We start from the raw sequence: 18,925 nt of genomic DNA on the forward strand, positions 1-18,925 counted from the left end.
GCATTTGCATCAGATCTAAATCACAGTTGAAATAGAACCAGATGGATTTTTTTTCTTTTTCTTTTCCTATTAATGTGGACCACATTATTCCCCTTTTATAATCATGGTTTCATCCAATACTGAATTAAGTCTTGCAGGAAGTGAGGCTTATGTAATACGTAACATATTCTCTATTCTTGACCTATGCCATCTACCTCTATCCCAAATCTCATCGCTAGGATTGCAAGTTTCGCCCTGACGGCCCTGAGCCCGAACAAGGCCTGGGTTGAGATACCCTGACCCTAAGGGCAAGTTAGGGTTGAAAATTTCTGACCCTGAGTCAGGCCTGGGACGGATTAGGTTTGAGGCCATGGGCTGAACCCAACCCGCCCCAACCCGACCCTACCTGCTGCTTTCTTTTTCTTTTTCTTTTTCTATTTTTTTGTTCTTGTCCTTTCTTCTCCTCCGCCGAGTCGCCAACCCGTGCATCTCCTTTTCTCCCATAGTTAGGGCCAATCAGGGTCAGCCCAGCCCAACCCGACCCTGTTGCAGCCTTACTTGTGGCAATGAAACTTGATAGCTCCAACTTCATTCTTTTCTTTCCTCAAATAAAATTTGCCACAAGCAAATTTGTAAGCGTAAAGACGAGAGAGGGGTTTGGGGTGGGATGTTGGATCATTTACTACTCTATTTCTATCTCTGACCACACGAGCAATGTAACAACAATCGAACTTTGTCATGTGATTCTTAAATAATTAGTTAAATGAGTTGTTTGCAAGGTGAAAGTGGTAACTCTAGACCATGTTCACATTTTAAACTGACTTAATTAGCAACCTCGGACAAGAGAGAATTTTACACAACCAATATAATTAGCTACTATGTCATCAAGAGAATGTTAAACCCCCTCCTCCCTTCAACAAAAAGGCCAGAACCAAGTACTCTATATGCTGATTATAACAGGTGGTACATGAGCTCTGTAAAATTCACTAGAGGTCTTCAATATTACATGAGAAATTCATTCAAGTTGAAAGAGAAGATAGCAACAGAATGAGCAGAAACAGTAAGTGATGAGGTGCACAGAAACAATAGATTGTTCAGGCAATTTCTCCAGAACATCATTTTCCCCTGGAATATGAAAAGAAGCTGTGAGCCATGGAAAGATTTAAAAATGCAGAAATAACTGTGGTTCCACTTACGTGTTCATCATCAGAGTGATATTGTCTCCTTTAAGAAGAATCCTTCCTGAACAAAGTTCAGCAATTCTTTAGCATGCAAAAGCGGAGGAAAGAAAAACATATTTTATTAACTGCTCCATAAAAATGTTAGTACCCAATGGCTTTTTGATGTTTTTCTTGATGTGGACCTCTTCAGCATCATCTAAAACCAAATTCATATACTCATCAAACCCCTACAAAACCCGAAGAAAATATCAAAATTCTTGTTAAAAATTAAAATCTGAGAACATTACTGAATTAGATAAGTTCAAAATGCTTAGAAATCTATTTTAAAATCACTGAAAGGTAATTTGATTGCGAGCTTTTATAGGTCTCCGTGCGATTGATCCACCACCATTCATCTCTCAACAATACCAATCACTTGATGATGATTATTGACTGAGAAATAATCAGGATACCCTGAGAGAACCCAAGATGTTACGGCTAAACTCAACTCCGCCATATCCCAACTAAATAGGATCAGCTACAACATCGATCCTTTCTCTCCAAGCATCTATATTCAAAGCCATAATTGTTACTAGTCCTAAGTGATCCATGTCCTTCCTCACCACTTCTCCAAGAGTCATTTTAGGCCAACCCTCTGACTCTGTTAGCTCCTTCAATCTGAATCAAATCACCCCTCCGTATTCGAGCATTCAAAGGCCTCCATTGCAGATGTCCATGCCATCTCAGACGACTTTCTCACAATCCATCTCAACATCCTCATTTTAGCTACACTAAGTTTGTTTGTAAGTTGTTTTTTACAACCCAACATTCAGTTTCATACACCCCTGCCAGTTGTATACCTGCCCTATAAAATTTCCCTTTGAATTTTAAAGAAATTACGTCAATCACACAACACTCCAGACACACCCATCCATTTCTTCCACCCTATTCTAATTCTTTGTGCAACATCATCCTCTACTTCTCCTTTGTTTATGATTGAACCTAGATACCTAAAATTTCCACTTTGCACTATCTCCCTTGATCATCAATTTTTACCACCTCAGTTCCAATCCTATTGTTGCTAAGTTACACTAGGATTGCTGGCTTGGTGCTAATTTACACACCATATACTCTGCTTTTGTTGATTCCAAGGTTGATCTCCTTAATTCCAACTTCGCATGTATCCGTGCTTTTGTTTCACCCACCAAAACAATGTCATCAGCAGAAAGCATACACCAAGTAATAGAATCTGGTTAACCTAGAAATAGGTTTCAGATTCTTCCCAACAGGTAGGATTGCAGGACATAAAACAGATCATACTTGGTTGAAACATACTGACTCTCAATCAGAGAATAAAATCTCTCTGAAATTCTGGTTTGAGTGTAGGATACAAGTAATAGAAAGAATCCCCAAAATTTTGAATAAATCCAATGGCTAGATCAAGAGAATTAGCAGTGTCCTTGAAAATATGAAGTTTACAAAACAGAATTAGAAACTGAACAGGAAATAGCAACTGAAACATTAGAAGGTACACTCAAAAAAATCAGATTCAGAAATTAGGACTATGTAGGTTCAGGATTTAGAAATTTTCAGGAATTAGAAACCGAAGCTGGATTCGGTTTATCAACTGCAGGGGCTATGCTTCTGCTCAAAAGAGTTAGGAAGCCCGCATATCCAAACCCCAGGGCCAATGTCTAAGAAGTCTGAAACCAGAGGTGAGATCAGAATTGATTCACAACAATAAAACCAAACTCATGGTCAGAACGATAGTACGAATAATCAATGAGAATAATTATCAGATTTAAAGAATGATAACCAGGACTGTATTCTTACAGCCGTGGGTTTAAATCAGAAACTAACTTTGAAGTTGAAGAAGAAGACTAGAATATAGAAGGATATGCTAGGCCTCTCACCTAACTGTGGAGAAGAAATCCACCAATTCCATCCTTAGCATCCCACCAAGGTTTCCCTACTGCATCCCACAATAGAGCAGTTCTGAATCCCACAGAACCATGGTGTCTCTCTCACATAACTCAACAAGCTCAAGGCTAAATTGTCTCTCAAATTGCCGGGGGTGTTATGACTCTTTATTTATAAACTAGCAACAGTACAGGAAAAATAGAAACTCTTCATGCACTAACAAGAAAAATAGAAAGTTGTCTAGACTGCTTACAAAGGAATAGAAACAAAGACTTAAGGACTAACTGTCCAGCTTCCTAGGACACTAAGTATTTGTTTAGAGGGGTTTTAGTGGGGTGGGGTTAAAATGGTGGGAAAGTTGTACTACTCTTCCAAAAACAAGATAAAGTTGATGTGTTTGGTTATCAGCAACGGGAAAGTCTTCAGACAACATCGGGAGTTGAGCTTTCCTGTCTGTTGATGTGGCACCCACCCCATCCAGGACTTGTCACTGTTCATGGGACAGGAAAGTTTCTTGGTCCTATGGGCCTCTCTCCCTATACAGGACTCTGCAACCACCCACCGCGCCTGCCTTCTTCCCCACCACCCAACACCTCACCCCAAACGCTGCCATTGCCCAACACCTCACCAATGTGGTTAAGGATTGCTATTGTTGGACTGGCTTTAGGGTAGATTACCATTGAGATGGCCTGCAAACCCTGCCTCGAAACCAAGATCTTGGAATCATATCACATAGATGAGGGACTGATGGTGATGTTGTCGTCGGATAAAACAGAGGAAATTGAAAGTTCTTCCATTGCAGATCTGAAATATCAGACATCTTCGGCTCAAACTCATGCTCAATTGCTTAAGAATTCGGTTTTTTGTATTTTTGTACCATTTGGGGGATAAGTTCTTCCATTGCAGATCTGAAATATCAGACATCTTTGGCTCAAACTCATGTCTGTCTGTCTGTCTATATATATATATATATATATGTTTCGAAGTCACTGATGATGAATTGAAGGAGTTCACCCACCTAAATCAAAACCAGTTCTCTGCTGGTTTTGTTGTTATCATGAGGTTGAAGAAGAGGTACTGTTTATGGGAATTATAACTCTACCATCAGCTTTACCCTTTAACCTCATATATCATTATCCTTATTTCATTCCTAATTTATCCTTTGACCATATGTTGCTCACACTCACGTGTCATGATACTTTCCTCCTTTTAAAGTGAAGTTCTGAAATTACAATACTGCCATCCTATTACAAACTTCTGTTTAATACGATTTCAGCCATTGGTTATATAAACTTCCATATAGTTACGGATTTTGCCATTAGTCTTTTTATTTGAGCTTTCTATTATTCAGATAGGCCCATAAGCAATCCAGGCCAGGTTCTGGAACCCCGGATCTGCACCACCACCTCCACCACCAAATTTTTGAGTATTCAGTGGCATTTTTGAAACTTTATAGAAATTCCAGAAACAGAAATTATTGTGCATAACAAACGCGTTTCTATTTCTTTTCTGGCCCAGAAATATAAATTACTATGCGTTACCAAATGCGTTTTTTGTCCAGAAATTCAGCCCAGTAACAGAAATACAAAAAGTCATTTCTGGAAATAGCAACATGGCCCAGAAGCAGAAGTGCTATCATCCAGGCCCTTATTTCCTCTTTAAGTGCAAGCTTGCAATCAACGCTAGATAGGTTTAATGAATGAATTTTATTTGAGTTGTTTGGGTACCCTGAGTGGTGCGACAACAGGTTGTGTGACCTTTCTTCCCTCTCTTCTTCCTCTCCTTCATTTCTTATTCTTCTTTCTCATTCTTGCTGTTCCTTTCTATTGCTATTTTCTTTTGTTATCCCTTCCCTACTGCTAACTTGTTTAGTCGTCACTGCTAACTCAATAAGAGAGAACTTGATCTCCACCTAGTATCCACTTTTCAGCCTCAAGCTTAGGGGCGATCTTACCTGCAAATCCATAGCCCCAAATCTTACAGAAGTTGTGCGAATCATACCCTCGTCAGATCTGAACTGGTGCTTACCGCTTGGGTTAATTGCAGACCTTAAATCCTCTTCTTCATGTACCATTTGGGGACCATTAGTTGTATTCGAAAGGGCTTTGGGTAGGGAACCATACCCTAAAATTTCAGTGTAATTGGACCTTAGGTGAAATTTGTCAATTCCTGCTTGCTGGTTTATCATATCAAAGGTAGGAGACAAACGGTTTCCTGCCCCTATTCTCGTTACTTCTCTTTTATACCTTTTGTTTTTTGTTTCCCAACTTGCCCTGCCCCTATCTTTCCCTTTATTTCTGTTCCACCCTTTAATTAAATTTACATCCAAGTCTGTCCCCGAACAATAAATACTAAACCTTGTTATATCCTCTCCTCTTTACCTACCTAGTGAACCCTTGAAAATTCTGGTTAATTACAAGTTTGTCATTCCCTTCTATTGCTTGGACTTTTGTTCAATTGACTGGGCCCATAGCGAATCCAAACATGGTTTTACAGCCCAAGTTCTGCATCAATTGGTCCTGTGCCAGACCATATAGACCCGTATTGGTCGATACATTTTTTAAAATAAATATTGATACTCACCAATACCAATACATATCAGATGATACGATATGATATGGACCGATACTTAAAACCCTGACACAAAAGGCAGCTCCTCAACCTCCTTATTGAGGGATTCCATCATAAAACTCTCTAGATTGGCTTCAACGACTGCCACAAAAGCATTGTTTGGGCAATTGGGCATTGAGGGCAGAACTTGACGAATTGGCCATAGTTGTTGCAGTGGTAGCACTTTGTTTCACAGCCACTAACCATAGTTGTCACGGCGACATGGCAACCAAGGCGGTGGAGGGCTACCTAAGCAATTTGGCGGTAAGGCACCCATGTGTTAATCCCCCCCCCCATCCCTTTTTCTAACATTGATACAACATACCTTATATCATGAAAAATTAACATTAAGCCACCTCAAGTCATGAAAAAGACAAAAACCATACATTATACATCAAAATTCAAAAACATTATAAATTATTAGAGTACTAAAAAAATAAGTGAATACCAAGTTACCAACAGGAATTAAAAAGAATAATGCAGCAAAAAAAAAAGGACATAATGCCGCATACATCCAACTAGCACAAATCACTTATCAGCATTCTCTTATTTAGTAGTCACTAAGTCCTAGATAAACAGAGAAGTAAACTATAGAAGAAGAAGCAGCAGCCAGCAGCATCATCATTAGTCATTACAAAGAAAGAAAAAAAAAAGTAGAGAAGTAGAAGCAGTGTTTCACAAAAAAAAAAAGAAGTAAAAGAAGCATTGGCAAGCATGTTAGCATCATTAGTTCATTACCCAAAAAAAACAGAGAAGAATAAGAAGAAGCATCAGCAGCAGCACTGCAGCAATATCACGGAACCAAAGAAAAAAAAACGAGGAGAAGAAGGAAGACAATGTGAGCAGGGGCAGGGAGCAGCATAAGAGAAAAAAACAAAAAAAAAGGCGAAAAACAGAGAAGAAAGAAGAAGACTACGTGAGCAGGGAGTTAGGGACAGGAAGACATGAGTAGGGACATGGAACAGCGTAAGAAAAAATAAAGCGAAAAACAGAGATGAAGAAGAAAACGTGGGCCGGGAGCAGCATAAGGAAAAAAAAATAGAGAAGAAAGATGAAGACAACATGAGCAGGGAGTTAGGAAGGGAGATGTAAGCAGGGACATGGAGCAGCGTAAGAAAAAAAAGGGCGAAAAACAGAGAAGAAGTCAAAAAGAAGACCACTAGTACACTAATTTACTTACCTTGCTAGAGCCGGGGTAGCCAGAGGAAGACTAGTCACAGCCAAAGTAGCCGGCGAACACTTGTCGGAGCCGGAATCGATGGAGAAAATCACCACTGCCAGCAGTTACTGGATTTCTCCCAAACACGCGAGAGATGAGGTTGATGGTTTTGCCGTTTTGGACATGAGAAGATGGGAAAGGGCTTTTATAGGAATGATCCAATGTATTTCAGGTGTAGACACTCCATATACACCCACCGATGACAAGTTAATAAATCGAATAAAATCAAATACATAAATATAAAAAGAAATCAAATAATAAATATAAAGTTAAAACACAGAAAAGCGACCGACTTGAACACAAGGCATGATAAGGCGTCACCTTGGCCGACTATGCGACGCCTAGGTGACCAAGTTGGTGGCCTTTCCTATCTCCTTAAGGCGCCCTACCGCCATGCACTTATTTTTCCACCTTGACAAATATGCCACTAACCATTAAAAGCTTCCCATCTCTATAGTTGGAATATGTGCCTGCTAAACTGTAGGACTATCCGAGGGACAACATTGTTGGGTGCCCTACAGTAGTCCCCGGCTTGGAAACCATAGCATTGGCTGAGGATTTCACTAACTCTTCGTCATGTAGGTCCTTTTGGAAACAATCCTGAAGATCAAATATATCATACTGATCTTTGGTAACAGCCCTAACCTGAATTGGGAGATCAATTGTATGTCTTCGATACCCGTTTGAGAAGAAAGGGGATTGAATCATTCCATGTACTCCGCTACAGATAGAGACCCTTGTCAGAGAGAGTTTAGTTGGTCTTGCAATCAAACTCCAAACATTTGAGGGAGATACTCTTGAGCTCTTCTTTCATCTCAACCCAAGTAGTCGGTGTTGTGTCATGCTGCTCCAACTTCCATTCATATATTCTCCACCATTCACATGCACCAACTAGTATTGTTCAGTTTCCTAACCTAGGGTAGGTCGTACCAGTCAAATTAATCATCTAAGCACGATAACCATTCACAGAACACCTGGTGGTCATGCTTCCCGCTATACTCCTTCGACTCCAACTTCACCTTCTGAGTATCGTCGTAGAAGCTCCACCGAAGTGTGCCACCTTCGAAGTAAGAAGGCATGTGATATTCAAAGAGTAGTGGCCAAAGTTATCAAGGCGGAAAGGCAACCATGGCGTTTTAGAGGGTCAAAATTCAAGGCGACACCGCCATGGCGCCCAAGGCATCCAAGGCAACCAAGGAGCCTGGACGCCATGGCGACGCCTTGATAACTATGGTAGTGACAGTATGCCATCTGTGGCCCCCTTCCCATAAACCTTCGAGTGTTGTTAGCTGTGGAATAAGCTAGCTGTCCTACTTCAACTCGTTGATGTTCAAAACTACCATGCATGGTGGAAAAACTAACCCACATCTCCATAACAGTCATTCTGTCAGATAGTTGTTGCATGTTGCAGCATCATCTCAACCATTCAAGTGAAAGGATCAGGAGTTTTGATCTGGAGCTGCTGTATTGCCATGCTCTGATACCCAATTAATAGAATCTAGTTTAACCTAGAAATAGGTTTTAGATTCTGCCGAACAGATAGGATTGCAGGGCACAAAACAGGACATACTTGGTTGAAACCTAGCGACTCTGGGTCAGAGAATCATATCTCTTTAAGATTCTGGAAAGAATCCCAAAGATTTTGAATAAATCCAATGGCTAGATCAAGGGATTCAGCACTGTCTTTGAAAATAAGAAGTTTCAAAACAGAATTTGAAACTGATCAGGAAATAGCAACTGAAACAATTAGAAGGTACACTTGAAAAAAATCAGATTTAGAAACTAAGACTAAGTAGATTAAGTTTTAGAAACTCTCAGGAATTAGTAACCAAAGCAGGGCTCTGTTTATCACTGATGGGCTAGACTTCTGCTCAACCGAATTAGGAACCTGCATACGCAGGCCACTCCAAACAATAGTTGGAGGTTTCAGTCAAAACTGGCCAAAATCTCCTAGTTGTCTCAGTTTCAGGCCTGGCCAAAACAAAACCCATCGGGTTTCAACTCAGGGAGACCCAGTGTCGAAACCTCAAAACAAGATCCGACACATCTCAGTTTCGGGCCTGACCAAAACCAGGTCCAAAACCGAGATCTCGATCCTTGCTCCAAACTCCAGGGTTGATGACTAAGAAGTCTGAAACCAGAGGTATCAGAATTGATAAAGAACAATAAACCCAAACACATGGTTAGAACAATAGTAGGAATAATCAATTAGAGTAATTATCCAATTTAAGGACTTAACCAGAACTGAACCAGAAATGTATTCTTAGAAGGTGTGGATTTAAATCAGAAACTGACTTTGAAGATGAAGAAGCAGAAAGAGGTTATGCTAGGCCTCGCAACTGACTGCGGAGAAAAAATCCCACCAACACAAACCTTAGCATCCCACCAAGGTTTCCCTATTACATCCCACAGTAAGGTCAATTTGAATCCCACAGAACCATGCATTGTCTCTCACAAAACTCAACAAGCTCAAGACTATATTGTTTCTCAAATTGTAGGTGGGAGTGTTATGACCCTTTCTTTTCATACACAAGCAAGAGTGTTCTAGTGAAAACAAAATAGAAACTAAAACTTAAGGACTAAGGATCTGTTTCGTAAATCTCTTCCAGAGTATTTCTATGTTTTTTTAGTCCACAGGACAATATTAGAACAGAATTGAAACAAGCTTAGTAAACATGTTTTTCGTTTCTTTTGAAATGGGTCAGGCATTTGGAACTCAAAATGTTTATCTAGGTAATGAAGATTTCCATGGTTTAATGAATTAATAAATTATTATTTCAGATCAAGGTTACCATTTCCACCGCAAAATTCAAAGTATCATAAAGAATTCCAAGCAATTGTAATTCTTCTTCTTCTTCTTTGAATTAATAAATTATTTTTTCAGATCAAGCTTACCATTTCCACCGCAAAATGCAAAGTATTATAGAGAATTCCAAGCAATTCTTCTTCTTCGAATCAAAGACACAGGAATAATGGGGAAGGGAGGTTCATTGAGCAAGAACGTTGTGAAGCTCATGCTCTAGTACGCATACGTGGCCATATGGATTAGCCTGAGCTTCACTATGATCGTGTACAACAAGTACATCCACAAGAAGATGTACAACTGGTAATTCCCGATCTCTCTCCTACCATGATGCACATGACCTTTTACTTCTCCCTGGCTTTTCTCCTCGTTAGTATCTTCAAGCTTGTGGAACCAATCTCCATGTCTATAGATCTCTAACTTTCCTTCGTCGCCCCATTGGAGCTCTGTAACCAGCCTCTCATTCTCCAACTCTGCCTACATCTACCTCACCATCTCGTTTGTTCAGACGTAGTAGATGTTAATTTTAACCCTTCTTATTATTTTATTTATAAATGGATATTCCTCCACTTCAAATTCGTTTCCACATCAAACAGGTCCATATGTCCTTGTTTGCCAGCATTGGACAAATTCTCGAAAGGAACAGTCAAATGCCAGTCACAGTGGCTGATTTTGGGATGCAAGCTCTTTGTTAACATAGGTAGTTCAGATTTATAATGATCCAGGAGTGGAGATGGTGTATGAAATGGTAGAGAGAAGAGGAGGAAAGAGAGAAGTGTTTCCATGTTATCAAACACATATCTAACAAAAATACTCCCTAACAAAACACAAAATCCAGCTCAAAAATATTCCTTAGGAATAGAAAGTGTAACAAATAAACCCTCACTGTCCAGCCTGCTAGAAAAATATAATAGGAAATATCCCATGACTTGCTAATACGAAAAATCCTGAAAAAAAAAATCTTTGGCTGTCCTGCGCATTACTTGAATTTTGGTTCAACCAAACCATGAACCAACCCATGGACCAGACCAAATATCTGGTTCAACCAGAACCACAGGACCAATAGTTGATGTCCTACAGCTGCATGTCTTTCTACTCTACCCATATGATGAGATCTGCATCATCAAGGAATCTGATCTTGAATGTCTCTAGTCAGCTCATCTATGATTAGCGCAACTAATATAGGCATAGAGCTGATCATTGATGTAATCCAATTGCAAATTTATGGTAAACTATTGCAATACATGCACGCACTCATGCACACACACACACACCCACACACACACAGAGCTAACCTACAAGGGAGAATTACTCAATTACCAATAAGCAACATATTGTTTAAATGAAAAAAAGAGTAGAAGATGCGACACCGAATCCAGAATCAAAGCCGCAACTCAAGTCATATAACTAAGGCAAGTTATGCAGAATTATTGATTCTATTCTGCTATTTTACTCCTGAAGGGAATTGTACATGAGCCCACTCAAAGACACAGCAGTTCAAGAAAACCTTCACACTTCATTGAGAATGCGAGAGGTGTGGTCTATTATTTAGAAAAACATAACCATAGATGTGTAATTACATGAATAAATTTAAACATACAAAAGAAATTAGTTATTGAACCATCTGCTCGCATTGAATAACAAGTTTTAACTGGGCAGGTTGAAAAGAAGACTCCAATAACAATTAGAAGCTGAGATGGCTCTCCTGTTCCCCTGCCGACCCTCCTGGCTGGCCTGAATGGCTCTGTCTCCAGCTGCTTCTCCTTCTGAGATGTCTGAGAACCTGCCCCCCCCCCTTGCAACTCTGCCCCTTCTCCCCCCCCCCCTCTCCTACCTTTCCTGGTCCTTCCCCCCCTGGCTCCCACCCACCTTCTCCGGCTCCTTCAAATGCTCCTTGGACTTCCTTTTTCAAACCTGCTTCTGATTCCTCCTCGGATGGCCTTCCTCTCCATTTTGTTTCTCCTACCTTGATTGGCTCGAACAAGGTGGCCGTCTGCCCTGATGCTGTCCTGGAATTTGAAGTTAAGCTCTGGGAAAACAGTTTGGTTGGTAACTTCCTTGGCTCTCGTCCACCTTTCCACATCGTCAAAGCCTCCCTTTCCAAGCAGTGGAGGCCCCTTGGAGTCCTGGATGTTTCTCTGCTTGATAACGGTTTCTTCCTTTTCAAGTTCTCTGCTGCTGAAGACAAAATTCGAGCATTAGAAGGAGGCCCTTGGCTCATCGGCAAGAAGCCAATTTTTCTCCAGCAGTGGCACCCTCACCTGCAACTCAGGCGTCTCGACCTTACTTCGATCCCCCTTTGGATCACCTTGCCCGGGCTGCCACTTCACTACTGGTGCACAGATGGTCTTAGCTCTCTGGGATCTGTCCTGGGCAAACCTCTTTTCTCCGATGTGAGAACCAGTCGCAAGGACAGTCTGGCTTATGCTAGGCTTTGCGTGGAAGTGTCTGCGCATGATGAGCTTCCAACTTTCATCACTGTTAAGGAAGGAGATGATTACTCCTTTAAACAAGAAATACACTATGACTGGAAGCCACCACACTTCTCCGTTTGCAAAACTTTTGGTCACGACTCCAAGCTTTGCTCCCCTCCTTCAGCTGAGCCCTCCGATGGTGTTGACGCTGCCGAAACACCGCCTGCTACTGACCCGTCTTTGGCTAATCGAGAGATGCACCCTCTGCAACAAAACTCTCTCCATCACCGGCGCAGGTCCAGGGGTAGAAGAAGACACAGGTCAAACCACCGGAACCCTCTGAAAGCTCCGGCGACGCAGACGACTGGCAGCGATGACTCTATCAGGATCCCTTTGCAGTCTGCTCTGTCCCAGAACAGATTCAGCCTTTTGGCTGATGGCGACGATACTGAGGCCCTCGATTGCCCCGAAAAGCTCCACTTTGACGTTTTGCCTCGTAGCAGATCAAGGATGTCGAAAGATCCAGGCTCTGACCTTCCCATTTCCAGCTCTCCTTTTGTCCCTGCCACCGCTCTTGCAGCTTTGCCATCGCTGAGTCCCCTGGGAGGTCTCCCTTCGCACCCCTCTAATTCAACGACTTTATCTCGAGCTTCGTCTCTGCTTGGGCTTTTAGAGATAAGCTCCACGTCAGGCTTCCTCCCTTCGCCTTCCTTGGGGCCCACCAGTGGTGACGTCATCGCCTTGAGGAATTTGAGCGGAGCCCCCGCTGTTTTGGCCCAGCCCATCTTAATCCTTTGGCCACTGGGCCATCAAACCCCACAACCCATCACTTAACCTCTCAAGTTTTCGGGTCGGGTTTTCTCTCTAACCAATCCCTGCCCCAAAACCCACTTCCTTCTTCTCCTTCACCCGACACCCCTGTTACTCAGTCTAACCGCAACTCCAGCAAAAAATCTCGCCTCTCCTCTTACAAGCGAATGCACCGTAGCGCCACCAGATCTCGGTCGGTTATGGCTCGACTCTTGGAGTCCCCCCTGCCCCCCCTCCCTTTGCCTCAATGATCCAAAACCTTATTTGGAATACCCGAGGCCTTAACTCTGCCTCGAAGCAAGCCTCTGTTCGTTCCAGAATTCGCTCTTCTCGCTCTGCTTTCTGTTGCCTCCTTGAAACTCACATCAAGGAGGTAAGCTCTGCAAACATCCTTTTGTCCATCGCTCCAGGTTGGTCCCTTATCTCCAACTATTCCTCCCACCCGAATGGTCGTATCTGGGTTATTTGGGATCCAAAAATTATTTCCATCTCCCTCTTTTCCTCCTCCTCCCAATTCATTCACCTTAGCCTCTCTGATCCGTCAAGCCATGCTTCTTTTCTCTTCACTGCCATCTATGCTCTTAATTGCCCCATCCAAAGAACTCTTCTCCGGGCTGACTTGTGTGCCACTGCCAGCAGTATTGGAGCTCTCCCTTGGGGCCTGGGGGGTGACTTCAATGTTATTTGGTTCAGCCATGAAAAGCAAGGAGGAAATCACCTTGATTTGGAGGCTATGGACAATTTTAATGCTTACATTGATAACATTGGAGTCAATGATCTCAGGTGGACAGGTTTCCCCCTCACTTGGAGCAACAAAAGATCCGGTTGCCATCGTATCAGTTGCAAGTTGGACCGTGTTTTAGTCAATGAAGATTGGCTCACCTCCTTCCCCTCCTCCCAGGCTACCTTTGATAATCCAGACGTTTCTGACCACTCCCCCATAGCCCTTGCCATCCAGCCTTACACCTCCTTTGGGCCTAAGCCTTTCAAGTATTTTGACATGTGGTCTTCCCACTTCTCCTTCTTACCCACGGTTATGAATGCTTGGTCTAAACCTGTGCATGCTTTCTCCACCCCCCTTATAGCCTTCTCCAGAAAGCTGCGCAATGTCAAGGAAGCTCTCAAGCTTTGGAATAGGAATACTTTTGGTGACATCTCTATTCAAGTTATTGATTGCAAAGAGAGGGTGGCCTCTATTCAGCTTCAGTTGCAGGCTGATATGCATAATGTTACTCTTGCTGATACCGAGAAGACCATTTCAGCTGACCTCACTTCCTTGCTCTCTCGGGAAGAAAGCTTCCTCAAGCAGGAGTCTAGGATTAAATGGCTTGATCTGGGGGATTCAAATTCTGCTTTTTTCCATCAATCAGTTAAGGCCAATGTCAATGCAAATTCCATCTCTCAGCTCACTTCCTCTGATGGTTCTGTGGTTACAACTGTCAAGGACATAAAGGATTTGGCTGTCCAGCATTTTAAGGGCATCTTCAATTCTCCTTTGTTGGGAGTTGCTCCTCTGCAAAGCCACTTGCTCAACAAGTTTCTTCCAGCCAGCCACATAGATATCTTGAGCTCTATCCCCAAAGAAGAGGAGATTTTGGAAGCTATTCATTCTCTTAAAAAGTTGGGGGCTCCAGGCCCTGATGGTTTTAGCATGGGGTTCTTTCTTGCTACCTGGGACATTATCAAAGTAGATCTCATTGCAGCCATTGAAAGCTTCTTCTTCAATCCCAGCCAGATCAAAGATGTCAACCAAACTTTCCTCTGTCTCATCCCCAAAAAGGATGGTGCTTCAGCTATGAATGACTTCAGGCCCATAGCCTTATGCAATATCCTCTACAAATTTATTGCTAAGATCTTAGCCAGAAGACTCAAGTCTGTTGTGGATTTGTTGGTCAGCGATAACCAATCCGCTTTCATTCCTGGAAGGAACATCTCTGACAATATTCTGCTCTGCAATGATATTGTTAGAGGATTTGACAGGAAAAATCATGGCCCGGCCATTCTTCTGAAGATCGACATTCACAAAGCCTTTGACTCTTTAAGGTGGGATTACATCTCTCAAGTCATGCTCAAGATGGGTTTCCCAATGCCTTTTGTTCACTGGATCAGCTGTTGTATCTCCTCCCCAAAGTTCTCGGTTCTTATCAATGGCAGTCCTGCGAGGTTCTTTGGTGCGTCTGTGGGGATTAGGCAAGGATGCCCTCTTTCCCCTTACTTGTTCACCTTGGCTCTGGAAGTTCTTTCTAGGCAGATTCAGACCTGTACTGACCAGCACCTCATTTCTCCTATGCCGAAGTGCAAAGCCTTAAAGCTTACCCACCTTGCTTTTGCTGATGACTTGATGATCTTCTCAAAGGCCTCCATTGACTCCCTTGAGTGCATTATGCTTTGCCTGCAGCAATTTCATGAGCTTTCGGGTCTTCGCATCAACCCCTCCAAGTCCCTTATCTTCTTTGTGGGTCTTTCTAAGCTTCACAAAGTGGATTTCCTTCTCAAATCAGGCTTCCAAGAGGGGCACCTCCCTATCAAGTATCTTGGCCTTCCTCTAATCCCGGCTAGGCTCACTGCTCACCATTGTACTCCCATGTTGGATCTCATGAGGAAAATACTACAGTTGTGGAAAGGCAAGCTTCTATCCTATGCAGGTTGACTAGTCCTTATCAGATCTGTCTTGGAAGCTTCTTATATCTACTGGTCTGGTATCTACGGGCTCCCGCAAGCTACCATCAAGTCCTTGGAATCTTTACTTGCTTCTTTTCTTTGGAAAGGAGCTGAAGCCAACAAATTCCTCCACCCCACTTCTTGGGCTACAGTGTGCCTCCCAAAAAAGGAAGGAGGGTTGGGCATTAGAAGAATCAAAGAAGTCACCTTTGCTGGAACAACTTTGAAGACTCAGATCACCTGCTCTTTGAGTGCCCTACCTCCAGAGCCATCTGGAAAGGCATTTTGGCCAAGTGCTGGCCTGCTCAAAGAAGGATTCTTCCTTTCTCTAGAGAATGGATTTGGGTTGACATGACCTTCGGAGGGTCCACTATTTGCGACACTGTTGGGAAGATGGCTTTCTGTGCTGCTCTAAACCACATATGGATGGAGCGAAATATCAGGAAATGGACCTCCAACTCTCGTTCTTATTAACAGATTTGGGATTCCATTTACTTTGAAATCTCCTCCAAATTATTGTCAGCTCCCTATTCTTTATGTAATGACACCCCAAGGAATAGACTTATTGTTGTCTCCTGGGGTGTCCCTAATGTTTCTTTCTCTTCTTCAGCCGCCTCTAGCTGAAGTTTGGTTTAGCCGTGGGCTTTTGTAGCCCCCTTTGGGGGCCCGTATTTTCTTTCTTTCCTTGGTAATGAATTCTATATTCACCCAAAAATAAAAGTTTTAACTGTCTCCTTAATGTAGGGCAGGTAGGGAAGAAGGGAATAGTTGCAGGGGAAGGGGAATAGAAGAGGTAGCTCAGAGTTCAAAAATGCTATAAGCAAACTTGTATTCATTCGGGGCTCTCAAGATATTTATAGCCTCATGGCCGAAAAGAAAATAGACTTAAACTAGGACTCAAAATAGAACTAGGACTCAAAATATAACTAGGACTCAAACTAAAACTAGGATTCAAAACTAAATCCTAATTAGAATTACAACTCCAACTAGAACTCAAATAAAAGACTAAATAACATCCAAATAACCCCTAAACTGTTCCCACGATTTTGGTGCAGGTGTAGTGGGGATCCCTACACCTATCTACTCCTACTGTAATGCTGGTGTAGGGAAGAATCCCTACACCCGTTGCTGGTTCTAGGCAGTCGAACTACATCACTCCTCCAATAAGCTCCAAACCTTCACTTGAGTTTTGATTAGTATTTGCAATCAGCATATTAACAGAAATTCTCAGTTAGGGTAGACTACAATGCATTAACACCGGTAAACTTATGAGTTGATTAAGCCAAATCCTTTGTGTAGTTTGCAGCTAAAATACAAATTCACATCACCCTCCTTTTTCTTAAATGAACGTTACATTTTATTCATTGTAGTTATATAAATGAAAACTGCAGTAAGTACCAGAAATGGCAGCCAAGCAGGGCAAACCCATTCATAGGTTTGCAAAGCCAGGGTTCGGTGTCAAATCCTTGGACCTTACTCCTAAGAAACCCATGGAAGCATTTCTGAAATTATCATTAGCAGTAAGAGAAACCCATAAGGTTTAAGCGGTAAGTAAACCCAACCAAATTACACAAAACATAAGGGATTTGGACTTGCCGAACTGAAAACATAACCAGAAAATTGAAGAGCAGAGTGGGGGGGGGGGGGGGGGAATAGTCACTTACAATGATACGCCCTTCAATCCTCAAATCCTTCTGCTCAAAAAGCCAAATTTGAATGCGAGCTTTCTGCATGAAATCAACAGAACAGGGACAATAAAATCTAGAAATAAAGAGTTCATCCAATTTCGAGAACTGACACAATGAATCCATCAAAGGAGAGGGACATAAATATGACTTACGCTCTGGAGAAATCTGAAGATGAGATTCTAGCGACAAGTTCGCGTCCCCATCAACCCACGCAGCAAAAGAAAATATATAAGTAAATTACATAGAGGGGAATGGATAAAAGCTTAAACAGAACAAATGCACAGAGAGAGAGAGAGAGAGAGAGAGAAGGCTTCGTAAAACTTACGATGGGCTGGGTCATGATCCTCTGAACTCTGGTGGTCGCCATGGCTGCGAGCTTCGGAGTGTTTCCCTCCCAATGAAACACTGAAGATTTTGAAACCTACAGATTTGAGCGCGTGAATAGCCTCTCCTGTCAATGGCAGGGTTAAAGGGCGGGTTTAGGGTTTCGAAGTTTCGAACAGGGAGCGAAGAAAGCCCCAGGACCCGAAAGAGTGAACGAATTATGACTCCTAAAAGGTGGGATTATGAGATCCAGACCATTCAAAACAGGGATCTGTATCACCTCCAGTTTGCTGACCGGCCCAGTTCCCCAGTTCCTCTAACAAAGGGGAGCTGAAATGACCTCTCTACCTATGCCCAAACACCCTGCCCAGATGGGGTCCACCATCCCCCTATTAGAGGAACTGGGGAACTGGGCCGGTCAGCAAACTAGAGGTGATAATTTTCCTTCAAAACAGAGGGGTTTGGTGATTTCGCATGAGAGGCCCGTCCATGAAATGACCCAAACACCCCTCTTTTGGTTAGATTGGACCCTCCAGCTCCCGGCTGGAGGAGAGCTGAATTGGGAGTACTATAAGGGTGTCAATTGGGACGGTTCCCGGTATTTGGGATGGGACGGTACCGGTATCGGTATCAAAAGTATCAATCCCAGTACCGTCCCATTTAGTTAATGGGACCAAACCTAGATCCCAATCCCGATTACTAGCGGGACGGGACAGTACCGGTTCTTAAACGGTTCTAGGAATTATAGAAAAAGGGAGAAAAAGTTTAATTGTTTCTAACAAAGCGGGTTTATTAGTGTTGCGGAATTTTTTCACTATCATGAAATCTAAGTTGTCTACTGCATTTTATAAAGCAACTTAAATTATGAAATCATAGTTTTACTTCTTCAAACTCTCTAAGATCACATGTAATAAACTTCTCATTTTTTTAAATATATAGAAGTCCTACAAAATGGAAGAATCCCGTTGTGTTTCCTCTTTGATTTTCCCAAACAAAACTCTATTTATCACACACATCACATGGTAGTATGGTACGAAATGCAAAAAGGAAGAACCTGGTAGATGTAGTTGGTCGAGGGAGGAGGGAGTAGCACTGTAGCAGGTTCTATGAGGAGAGACTTCAAGCTACGGTTGTTGATCTGTTGTTCCTTTTCGTATTCAAAAGGCAATTAGTGAAAGTCTAATGAATCGTAATTCTTATACCCTTTATTCTTTTCTTCTTTTTTTTTTTTAAAGATCTTATATACTCTTTCTTTTTAAACGGTACTAGTAGTTTCGGTACCATCCGGTACCTAATTGGTATTTTGGTACTGGTACCGTTGGGAATCCCGTCCCATT

At 42.2% G+C, this 18,925-nt stretch overlaps 1 protein-coding gene across 1 annotated transcript; it reads right to left on the minus strand.

Annotated features, from left to right (window-relative positions):
* Window positions 1–927: 927 nt before the first annotated feature.
* On the minus strand, window positions 928–17,762 carry LOC122657721 (small nuclear ribonucleoprotein E-like). The gene is made up of 6 exons (XM_043852517.1): window positions 17,590–17,762; window positions 17,417–17,443; window positions 17,241–17,303; window positions 1,309–1,387; window positions 1,176–1,221; window positions 928–1,104 (listed from the first exon to the last, which is right to left on the minus strand). The coding sequence occupies exons 1-6, from the start codon at window positions 17,629–17,631 to the stop codon at window positions 1,095–1,097; spliced, it is 267 nt and encodes an 88-aa protein (XP_043708452.1). The 5' UTR covers window positions 17,632–17,762; the 3' UTR covers window positions 928–1,094.
* Between the last annotated feature and the right edge of the window lie 1,163 nt (window positions 17,763–18,925).

Source organism: Telopea speciosissima, chromosome 4 (genome assembly GCF_018873765.1).
Source record: "Telopea speciosissima isolate NSW1024214 ecotype Mountain lineage chromosome 4, Tspe_v1, whole genome shotgun sequence".
Taxonomy (NCBI): domain Eukaryota; kingdom Viridiplantae; phylum Streptophyta; class Magnoliopsida; order Proteales; family Proteaceae; genus Telopea; species Telopea speciosissima.

Bases quoted from the DNA above. Each gene is read 5' to 3' on its own strand.
- LOC122657721 (XM_043852517.1), bottom strand. From the start codon at position 17,631: ATGGCGACCACCAGAGTTCAGAGGATCATGACCCAGCCCATC. The intron at 17,444-17,589 runs GTAAGTTTTACG...ACTTGTCGCTAG, and splicing joins GGATCATGACCCAGCCCATC to AATCTCATCTTCAGATTTCT. The intron at 1,388-17,240 runs GTAAGTGACTAT...CGGGTTTTGTAG, and splicing joins GGATTGAAGGGCGTATCATT to GGGTTTGATGAGTATATGAA.